General features: G+C 30.8%; 1 protein-coding gene across 1 annotated transcript; it reads right to left on the bottom strand.

The window, feature by feature from the left end:
* Positions 1-452: 452 nt before the first annotated feature.
* LOC113399158 (uncharacterized) lies at positions 453-1,282 on the bottom strand. Its single transcript, XM_064217201.1, has 3 exons — positions 1,031-1,282; positions 650-787; positions 453-491 (listed from the first exon to the last, which is right to left on the bottom strand). Exons 1-3 carry the CDS (start codon positions 1,280-1,282, stop codon positions 453-455), a joined length of 429 nt encoding a protein of 142 aa, XP_064073271.1.
* Positions 1,283-12,350: the final 11,068 nt, after the last annotated feature.

The following is a 12,350-nucleotide window of genomic DNA, read 5'->3' as shown; positions in this document are numbered from 1 at the left end:
ATAAATTCAATGCAAATAACTATATCATAATATTGAATAGTTTTTAAAATTGTTATTTACGATTTGGCTGAATGTACATGCCTTACAATCGTTAATACTTGACTTGAGGTTGACATGTAAACATATTTTTTTTAAAGATTATATTATTAAAACTGTCAATGATCGCTTACGGTTATCAAAATGAAAATAATATTAAAATAATTCTTTTAATGGTTTGTAAACAATTACAAGCGTATAGAAAACACAAAATATGAGCGTGAAATAAAACATTTCGTCTATCGGAAGCCATTTTAAGAAAGGAGTTTTTATTATTCCACTAATAAAACATGCGGAAGATAATAAAACTACCGAAATGCCAAATAATTTATGCATGTTGTATATATATCTACGAAACTTTCCGTATTCTTTAGGGGTTTTTGATTTTCTACCGCAGCCACTTAAAAATAATCCGATCATGGCGCATAAAATTGTAGGAACTGTTGCAGCCAAACCTTCAATTAAAAAATTAAATTTAATAAACAAATCACAAAAATAAATTATGTATATACATAATAATAAAAATTAAGTCTATAATACCTAAATAAGAATGTAACGTAAAAATAAAAATTGGCTCATCTTGCAATGGATCCATTGTGTAATATGATGCTGCCGTCCCAGAAACTGCACATAACACTCCAATGCACTGCATGAAAATATGTTCAAATTTGCGATCTGATAGTTTCATTGGTGCTGAAGAACCATTTAAATTATTTAGACTTAAAATGCCTGATGGTATAATAGCTTGAAGCTGTAAATAACACAAACATACTCAAATATATTATCTAATACTTAATTATCATTGCAAGATAATTTTAACGAAATAAACCTATTGAATATAAAACTGTTACTCGTTTTTTTTTTTTAAGTTACACTACATCCACAGGCTCACAGTTGCGCGTGACTTTCTTCACTTTTTGTTTTAAATTAGGTGTTGCCGTTACAATATATCTTATTAACTATCAACTGTTACTCTTATTATATCGAGACTTACCCCAACAGTGCATAGAAATATATGCAAGGCCATGAAGCACTTGCTTTTCTTGTAAGACAAGGAGAATAACATCACTATAATTGTCGTGGTGGCCAATAGCATTTGAGCCATGAGTATCATAGCAGCGTAACATGTTTTACAAGCGTACGCACATTTCGATTGATCAACCAAAACAATTTTAACAGGACCAACAAATTCTAATACATCCGGCCCTATCTCTTCGTGGGCGCAATCGAAATCACATTTAACCATTTTATGCAAAAATTATGTTCTAACATATGCAATTTGGTAATTTCAAATAAATATTACAACAAAACTCTTGATGTTGTTCTGTCAATTTCCTAATTTTGGACATTTTACATATGTCAGCAGTATATATGTATGTCAATCAATCCATATATGATAATATTACAAAGAGGTTACTCTTTAACATTCTCTTCTTTACAGTATATTACTATTTGCTTATCGATAATGAAGAAAGAGATTTTAATGCCATATAACAATACATATTCGTTCGATATTATTGTTTATTGTATAAAGAAAGTGCAAACACCTAAGATCTTAAGAATATAAGTAATCGAAAATTGGTTGATGGGGTAAATTTAAAATGCAACATCGGTTCCGATTTGCCTTTTATAGTATATACTAAGTCTAAACTGTGAAGCATATTTAGCGGGTAATTTAATGAAAAAAATAATTGGAACTAAAACTTAAAAACAATTTCGGATCATAAGTTCAATACTAGGAAATGCACACTGTTCTATCTGTCAACTAAAATTGACATCTATACGCATGACATGGCACGGTGAGAATACATCTCAAAATCAAAATCAAATTATTCAAGTATACTTTTATAAGCACTTTTGACCATTTTCCAGAGTTGTATTAAACGTAAAACTACCATCAGTTCGGAATGTTCATTCTGCCGAGAAGAAACGCCAAGACACTCAGTAGTTACTCTTCCAACATTTTAATATAAAAAGTTATTTCATTTAAATACAATTAAATTTAAGTGATATATCCTACCTGAAAGTCAACAGTAGCAACTTTTTTATCATCTATATAATATTATGTTGAATAATATAATGCTTTTTAATAATCCTTTGAATTTAGAAACCGGCAAAGTTAAAAATATCTGCGGAATTTTTATATAGAAACTATTCGTTTCTATAAAAACCTTGAAAATCAATAACGTTAGCTTAACTAAATTCGTTTTTATCTTGATTCTTTCATTATTTTATTTACTAGCCGTGTACGGACGGGATATCGCAATGGCACCCTTGTTTAGAAACCCACCGAATTTTCTTAAGTGTCTATAAGTATACATCTTTGTAACCGTCATACCCCCATACTGTCTATACCCTCGTTTTACCTCACTTACTCCATCTCTTAAGGGATTGATTTTCAAAATCTCTATAAATACTCTATTTTACTCACAAATGCAAGCTTTAATGTCAATTTCCATATTGCCAACATAAAATAACGAAGTTCTATACAAATTAACATCCCAAATTTCACGTTATGTGTTAATGCGATATTGTTAAAACTCAAGCAATGAATGGTTTATGAATGGTTAACTTTTCTTACATCACCAATGCCTATGTGGTGGTGTCCAGTTACTATCAGGTGGTTCATAAGCTCTGCCACTAACTCTATTATAAAATAATATTTTCAAAAACATTGTAACAACTGAACAGAAGCCAGAATACCGAATCTCATTTATCCTAAGTGTATTTATAATTACAATGTTTTATTTATTCATTTGTATTTAGTTTACATAATTATATCATAAATAATAAATACGCTATTATGTTGTGAAACATACATCAAAATGACATGTCCACACCCTATTTAGTATATAGTTTGTATAATTGTAACTTATTGTTGCAGCCAGTTCCTCTACCACCCGTTTAGCAGCGAACAAATTTTTGAGAGTGATTTAAAAGAAGAATATGACAATGATACTACAATGCACTGGTTTATTTTGTTTTATTTGCGAATAAAATTGTACTAAAAGCTTATCTAGGTCTCAAGCATTTATCAGTTATTTCTACAACCAAAAATAATAACTCTCCATTGCTTTGTTCCGATTTAAAAGATGAGCCAGCCTGTGTTGTGTGTTTGTAACAAGTACGTGAGACATAATGTCTCAATTTCCTGATTAGCAGCACATTCATAATAAAATAAATGATATTCACTTCTTAAAATATCTATCACAGATTTGATTGCTTAGTACCGTGTGGCAGTGAGCACACCGATTTAGCAGTGAGAGCAAAACAGGACTGCCGTAATACCGATCTTCAAGGAAAAGGTACTTGCTGAAATATATAGGAACCAGATGCCCTAGTGAGTAAATGGCGTTACAGGTAGAGATTTAATGGGATTATATAGGGTCAGAGTAGTGGAGAAAAAACTCTCGTACAAAGCTCCTTATCTTAAGGTGGATAGAGGAATGGGAATTCTTTTTGCTGGCCTGGTGACGGTGGAAGTGGACCGTCCTCATTTTGTATCTATTACTAGGGTAATACCATGAGCCGTTTCGATACCGTGAAGTCTCATTGTGACAGAGAAGATATGGCGGTCTTTTAGTTCATAGTATTGCAATCACCTATTCAAAATCAGAAACAAAAGGTTTTTATTTTCTCGTCTATCCTACTTTTATAAGAAATATAAAAAATAGCTGCCATACACATATTATTACACAAGGATTACTTTTAAGGGTACGATAGTTTACTGATACAGCGTAAGCTCCTAATTCGCTTACAAAGGCGTAAAAAAGAGGATTTAATGCTCAACCGTCGTCATCCCCTGTCGATCAACATACTGAACTATATGTATATTAATGTTATAATTTTTATAACTTTTTTATCATGAATAGAAATCCCAGTAAAAATTGTGATTTGTATTTATCATAATAGGTTTTACATTATAGTTAAGTAAATAAAAAAAATCTATCTCAGTATGAAAACATAGATTTTGGAAAAATGAGAGTATATTCAAGTATTGAATTTCTTAATAAATTAATGGGATGACACAGTAGAAAAGACTTATGAATTGAGCGCTGGCAATGTTATACTACGACTACGTTTGCCACGTAAGTTGCCTTTATGATTAAATAATATAATACAAATTAATTGGAATCATAAAATTGGCTCAATTTGCCACAGTCCATGTCAAAAAAATTGTGACAGAGATACATTCAAAGACAGACAGACACGCGAATGATCCTATAAAAGTTTAGTTTTTTCAACGTGAACAGGAGGGCACGCTAAGATGTTAGGCGCTGGTAACTTTTATTTAAAATTTAACTAAGATTACACCTAAAGCAAAGAGGTTATATATACAAAGAAAATATCACCTAAGCAGCTTTAATATAAAATTAAGCAAGCTCCGAAACAAAAATGAAATCTGTACAATGACCGCAAGCCTGTTTTTATTGTTCATTCTGGAATGAAACCGTAATCCCTGAGAAAATTACGTTTCTTTAGGGAATCCGCCTCCCTCTAAAATACCCTACAATCATTACCTTTTATTACAAAGAAGCTACAAGCTTTTGCTTCTTTCATACAAATATAATAAATTGACGAAGTAATGGCCGATGTTGCCAAAGTAAAAATGTAATCCTGACATTTACTTACAATAAACATTCTTATTTACTAGATAGGCCCGTCATCATGGTTGTCAAGTCTATTTTAAACCAGGAAAGTAATTTTGCAGTTTAAATCTTTTCAACGTATATTTCTTTCGAATATACTCATCCCCTTCCCTCGGGCCACAATCAGACGTCACTTCCCTATTATTTCTGTTCTCTGTGACTTTTTATATTATTATACGTTAATAGAGTGCAAAGTTTTGTCGTATATTAATTTGTAAGCATAATATTATCTCTTTTTATTGGAGTGAACCGAATTTATCATACTTGTATCTGGAATGTTATTCGATAAATACTTAAATATGAGCAATGTTACATATGAGACTGTGCATTATTATTTAACCTTATTAGTAGGGAGGATGTATATTAGAATTGAAGACTCAGTTTCAAGTATTCAGGGCATTAAATGATTAACAATATTTATTTTAGTATAATATTTATATTTTCCAGTTTTTAGTACAATATTTCATTATCCTCCGTCTTTGTCAAAATCCAGATTAACAATTCCCATGTTAAATTCAAAAATATTCTTCCTCTACTTTTATTATAAAAATGTCAAACCAAAAAGTATTCATCACATTTATATAATTCTGTGATTGAATATAACTCAATAGCTAAAAGCTATACAACCTTAAATTATTGTTTATAAATATTTTATATAAAATAATTTATAGGCTTACAGGATGTTATACTTATTTAATTTAATAAGCTTAGTATGAGCTGTACTACAATAGTATAGTAAATAGTTTATTTGTTCCAGTTATTAATCTGCGGCTTTATCCGCGCCTAAGTAATAAAACCTATAGCACACAAACCGTCACCCCGATTTTACAAGCTCGATTGGTGAATTAAAAAAATTAGCCTATGTCCTTCCCCGGAAATCAAACTAAACTACCTGCATACCAAATTTTATATAAATCGGTTCAGCGTTATAAGCTTGAAGAGGAACAGACACAGTTACTTTCGCATTTATAATATTGGTACATATACCACCACCCACCCGCAACGCGTTTACACCTTAACGGACACCCCATGTATTTTTATGCCTTTATTCAAATATATTGTAATATATGTCAAATATATTTGACGAGTATCACTGCATCAAATTTCGAAGTGTAAATGACTAGGCTATTATTTATTTTTATGAAGATCATTCAATCAGTTGTGTAACAAATAAATTTAACTTATATTTTTATTTAGTTCTAAACATGAAAATAATTAGTTTGACTTTTTTTTAAAGTAAGTACCTATACTTATTACGTATACTTTTTGGATAAAGAACCCTGAATTTAGACTTATTAAGAACAATAATTGTGAATACATCAACTAACATCACTGTACATCTGGTTATTTAAAAGAGCAACTAAGGGAATGCCTTGCCGTTTCATCTCGCTGGAGGCTATTTTCCGAAATAGTGGTAAAGTTGAAATATTGACAATACAAAAATGCTTTATTTTAAAGTTTACTTATTACAATTTATATTATTAATACATTTTATTTAATTTGACTTGAAAGATATATATTTGAAGACCAGTAAACTTCTCACACAAATCTTTCGTGTATCTTTACAGTTTACAGTTTTAGCAGCGTTAACTAAGTTTACATTGTATCTCAAAAATATATACACGATTTTAGCATTAGCAGCCTGTAAATTTTCCACTGCCGGGCTAAAGGCCTCCTCCCCTTGAGGAGAAGGTTTGGAGCATATTTCACCACGCTGCTCCAATGCGGGTTGGTGGAATACACATGTGGCAGAATTTCGTTGAAATTAGACACATGCAGGTTTCCTCACGATGTTTTCCTTCACCGCCGAGCACGAGATGAATTATAAACACAAATTAACAATATGAAAATTCAGTGGTGCTTGCCTGGGTTTGAACCCGAAATCATAGGTTAAGATGCACGCGTTGTAACCACTGGGCCATCTCGACTTAACGATTTTAACATACTATATATTCTATAATATCTGTTCTGAACTTATAAACTATAATAATATAATATTAAAGTTTCATAATAAAATAACTGATTAACTGACACAACTTATAAGTAAATGATGATTCAAAGTAGTAAGTACTTCGATTCAATACAGTAATTATGTTTTATCTATGATTGGGTTTTTCTTTCATGTATAATCAGTTTGTAAATGTGGTGTACCTGGTATTAGTAACAACTCTTATAACAGGAAATAATTGTAGCGTCTATTGGTAATTGTTCTTTAAGTACATAAGCCTTAGGCCGTCGAATAACTTTCCTTTTATTTTAAAAGAGCAATGAAAACTTTATCATAAAATTTTAAGTATCTGAACCTTTGGGTACATGTTTGTTGTACAGTTTTACGGCTGTGCTGTAATACTTTATATTGCTGTATTCCAGATGAAGGGGTAAGTGTTTTAAGTGAAAAAAGTGTAAAAAACCGAGTAATCTATTTTTTCTCAATGAGCTGGATAAAATAATACTTTATGCGGATCGATCAAGTGAATTTGTCGATTGAGAGCTGTGACAATTCAATTAAAATAAACAATCATTCTCACTTTAAAAGGTGTTACAGGTTTCTTTGTACATAGTCCACGCTGGTTGTAAAAGTTCTCGCTTGTCATTTTGCTTTCAATGTGCAGATCGTCCATAAAATGCTCAGAGTATTAAGTTTGCTCAATCTTAACCACGTATATTCTGTTGCTTCTGTCTGCTTATTTTGTTAATATAGTGGCAAGTTTATAAGATCCAGATCAGCAGATCCCAAGGTAATGAGTTCAAAGTCCAAGTCGGGTCAGTAGTAGCTTATTGAATTTTTATCTCCAGAAATTCTAAGGAACGTGACCGTGCGTCGGAAAACATTTTTTCTCCTTTCTCCCGTCGTGTCGGATTGCTGTCTCACCGATCAATGAAAGTCAGGGAATAGAGAGTAAAATATGATATCTTCTGCGCAGTTAGTTAATAACCATAATACATATGCTATTCGATCTCTGGTAATACAAATCTGTCAGTAGAACATCATCACCATCATCACATCATGATTGTATTTATGTTGATAGAATAGACTGAAAATATTTAACAAAACGTATTTGATGATTTACAAACTTTATGATGTATTTATGTTTTTTTAGCATATAGCGTTTGCTTATTCTTTAAAAAGGTAACCATATTAACCAAACGTCTTTAACTATTTTTATATATGTTTTTTTTTTTTATCATAGTATAACATCACGATAAATTAAACTTAAACAGCGCTACATAATATAAAGCGTCTATAAACTTTCAAAAATATTACGCATATAAAAGCGCTTTAAAATTATTGATATCTCGCAGGAATCAATTTCGAAAACAGTACCATAAAGTACTAACCGAAGAAATTAATTCGATTGGCAAAGCAATTACGAGCAGTCACGACGCCTAGTGATTCATGACGTTTATTACTATATAAATCATCAAGAAAGACGTGTAAATTTACATAGCAAGCTAAATCGATAATCTTGTAAATTGAAATATTAAAAAAATATACAATATATTTTTTATCTTGTATAAGGTACTTTTATAAAAAACGCTCATATTAACAAAAAATAAGCTACGCAACATTTGCCTGCGTAGCTTGCTTAATCAAATAAATTCAAAATTTAAGAATGTATGGAGTTATATCTTCAAAATCACTTTATATATATTTTTTTATCTTTACATAACAGATAGATCAAAAAAAGTTAAAACATGATACATTCAAAGAAAACAAAGGATCCAATAAGTACGTGACAGATCACAAAACCAGACAAAATACTGACAAGTCTCATCTAAAGGGGTGCATATTTATGAAATTTCGCCGAAACGAAAGTTTGGAAAAAAATTCACATGTAGCACGTAATGTAAAATATGAGCTCTGGTCCCTCCTACAATAGGCGAATCGCTTAAAAGCATTGTCTTGTATTTCTGCCGAAATGAGATGTTCGGAGCAGCTCTTTGAACATTTCTTGTTAGACGCTACTGTTTAGTACCTCTTGAAGAATCCTATGCGAAGTCGTGCACTCATATGTACAGACTTTTCACTTTAAAATGTTCGCTATATAAATAATAGACACGGTTGAAATCTTCGCTATCGAGAACTACTTCCGTATGTATTGAACGAGAAACTTTTGCACAGAATTAAACTCTATGTGGGAAACAAAGATATACAAAAGTTAATGTTTTGGATAGATTTCAATAAGACTATCCTCAAAGAATGTCCTTTAATGACACTTTTGTTAAGCACTTAAAGAAAACTTTTATTAAATTTCATTTCATAACTAATTTACACTTTCACGTATTTTATAGAGAAACCGTTTGGATCATCTCATAAATATACAATATACATACATATATTATTCTTTTATTATTTCATTTATTATTCTTGGTGTGCTTAAAAGAATGACACTTTAAACTGGTCAATTGGATTAAGCCGGGACTTCAATAGTGCGCCATTAAATTTTCAAAAATATTTCTCAAAATTTTGAGATTTTTACATTGTAATCAGTTAGTAAGGACTATTATATATGTATATATGTAGATATTGAGAAATATATTTGCTTCAAATACTCCAAATTTTAAATTGAAGCTTGAAGATTAATATTGGATTGTAAGTTTAAGATATTTGTCGTGTTCACCATCGTCTAGAATAATTCTATTGGAGTGAGTGAAAACTGCACAGTAACAAAATGTACATAACATTTTTTTTTACGAATAAACTTTACAATAGAGATCTCTGCGCTCTATTTCGATACTCGTTAAATACAGGTCAACCATGATCGATCAACCAGAACGATGTAACACTACCCTAACTTCACGATTGCTGCCATAAATCGCCTGCAGTGTTTCAACAATAATTGCAACTATAAACTTCACGGTTGACATGCAAAAAGTAATAAAAATCTTTCGTAGCAGCTTTAGCACCAGCGTGTACCGATCTGGATAAAATCTACATTACGGCCTACCGTCATTACATTGTTGGCTCCTGACGTGATTACACTCATATTTTGTGTGCAATTTCGTACATTAAAAGAAATTATTATGTACAGTAACAATGGAAAAAAAGCAACTTGTATTTAAGCCGATAATAATATTTTTAAGTTCACGCCAATAATTTACATTTTATTACATCAATTTTGTATCTCTAACATTTTTCAAAATAAGAATGAAGATATTTCTTTGGGATATATGTACACAACAGTATCGTATACAATTATACTTCAATGTATCCAAGTGAAATTGAATCTGAATTGTATACATCGTGCTGCAGAAACGGTAGATTGAAATTCTTTAAAATATTTATGGTTCGCCAACATGCTACCAAACGTTCTCCTCAATTTATGCCTTACTCTGCACCATTCTATATTGCACGATACACGCAGCCTAAATTACTGGCAGCAACACCAGGAAGGAACATAACTCACACTCCATCGTTATTAAAGCCCCTATTCGCTTTCAATTTACAAACATTTTTGTCTCATTTTCCAAAGGGGTTTTGTTTCATTTAGTCTATATGGAATGTAGGTCCTGGCCCATTGTTGTCGCGTGGCATTGTGATATTCAGTAACAGTCGACGAGCTATTTTCATTCACTATTATGCGCTTTTATTATTCTCATTGTGGGTGACACTTACATATAGTCTTATTAACGCTCTAATGCATCAGAATGGGGACGGGATGGTGAACATGTTGCCGTTACGCGACGAATTGTATATGGAAGGCTTTACGCAGAAAACTATAGGGTGCTCGTTTTATTATTAAGATTGTTATATGAATTCACATATTTTTTGTATGCAAAGCCAAATATTGAGTAGTTATTGTATTTTGTTAAACGGACATTTGGCGTTAGGTGGGTTTATATTTTTATTTTATATTATATGTTAACCTTTACAAAAGTTAAAAATAAAAATAAAAACATATGGGCTAATTATCATATAAAAAGTTATATGAATGTGCATCTCTGAGAAGCACAAGAATTTGGCCATTGGCTGATCTGCGTTCGTATAAGAAATACTCGTAAATAATAATATTAATAAATTGATAATCTGATTTGCTCTATTAACTTTTTTGACGATTTAAGATACCATTAATAATAATTATCGTGCTTCGTATTAAATTTTTACTTTTAAGAAATGCGGAAAACATACATTTTTTGGAGTGGTTATCATTATTAGTTAGAAAAACATAAGAAATATTAATGATCATAGACATGTGCCAAACGTGTAAAACACATTGCATTGAATTAAAGAACATTGAAAACGAGACTAAAACAAACAAGTTATCTCCAAAGAAGAAAACAATAAATTTACAAATATATTATATTATATAATATTAGCTTCAAATCAACAATAAAAAAAGAAAACCTTACAGTCTTACCTTAGTTACCAAAAAAAACGAACAAACAATAAGTTCCTAGAAACTACAAAAATCTTCTATTGGAAAATGTTACTATCATGAAATACCACTAAAATGCGAGATCCAGTTAACAATGTTTCTCGCAAAAGCAAAACGGCATCGCATATTGTTTCGATTATTGCTTCGACGTTTTCATCAGCTGCCAAAACTGCATTTACCATTACATCGACTGCCAAAAACTCCGTCCAAGTTATAATTTAGGCGTATTAATCGTTTTCTATGAGGAAAAAACGTTAATATCCAACAGCCTTAATAGAAATTGTAGGAAAATTTTTCCGCTTATTATTTTTAACAGTTATTTCCCCCTGACCCGTCGCATCGTTAGTGGGGCGACCCCCAGGTGCCGCCCTTCATTAATCTTATTCCCCGCGCACGGAACTCGAAGAATCTTAATTTCAAGTTTCGACGCTCCTCTTTATTAGAACTATGCGAAAAGAATCTCCCAGTATTCATTAAAACGGGATATCGGAATTGATCTCCAATTTTGTGTATTGTTGAAAACCTTGTTTAAAACCGCTTTGTTTTCGTTAATTATAAAAGATCGTTCATTTTGACTTAATATTTTCCTCTAAAGTATTAAAGAAACCCAAAAATTAAATACGTTTATTTTAAAAAGACATTATTTTCCGAAGCCGTTAATTTGTTTTAAACAATAAAAAATTGAGGTCTCAAAAAATAGAATACCATAGTATACTAAGTATTTGAAAATATGCCTTCTGTTCCAATAACAATAAAATTGTATTCAAGATAACACACACAAGAACATATATACACATAGACGCACACATTATATTCTGATAATATATCATTGTTTTTATTTTATATTAACACTATCAAAATCCTTACTATAATATATACTTTATGAAACTTCACTATAAGTAACAAGCGTGTTGCAAGTAACATAAAACTTGAACAAAGAAGATTAAAGTTGCTAAGCTGCACAAGATTAATTTAGTCTGCTTTTGAAACTATAACTAGAACCTGATGACCAAAAGGATATTAATATAATATTACTGAAAAAGGACACCATCTTTTTTCCGAGAATTTAAACGTCACAAAAATATTTTTCTGGCAACATTTATTTTTTAATTTTTTAACGGATATACACAAAATAACCAATCTAAATTGTATGGATTTTTTATATTATGATATTTTATTTTTTACAATATATTGATATTATATAACATCTATATTTTGAGAAAATGAATATAATTTCGACCAATATTCGAATTAAATATTGAAAAACAGTAACAGAATAATTTTGTTT

The sequence above is a fragment of the Vanessa tameamea genome, chromosome 15 (assembly GCF_037043105.1).
Source record: "Vanessa tameamea isolate UH-Manoa-2023 chromosome 15, ilVanTame1 primary haplotype, whole genome shotgun sequence".
NCBI lineage: Eukaryota > Metazoa > Arthropoda > Insecta > Lepidoptera > Nymphalidae > Vanessa > Vanessa tameamea.
The sequence above is the reverse complement of the archived record's forward strand: the minus strand, read 5'-3'. Positions and strand labels throughout refer to the sequence as shown.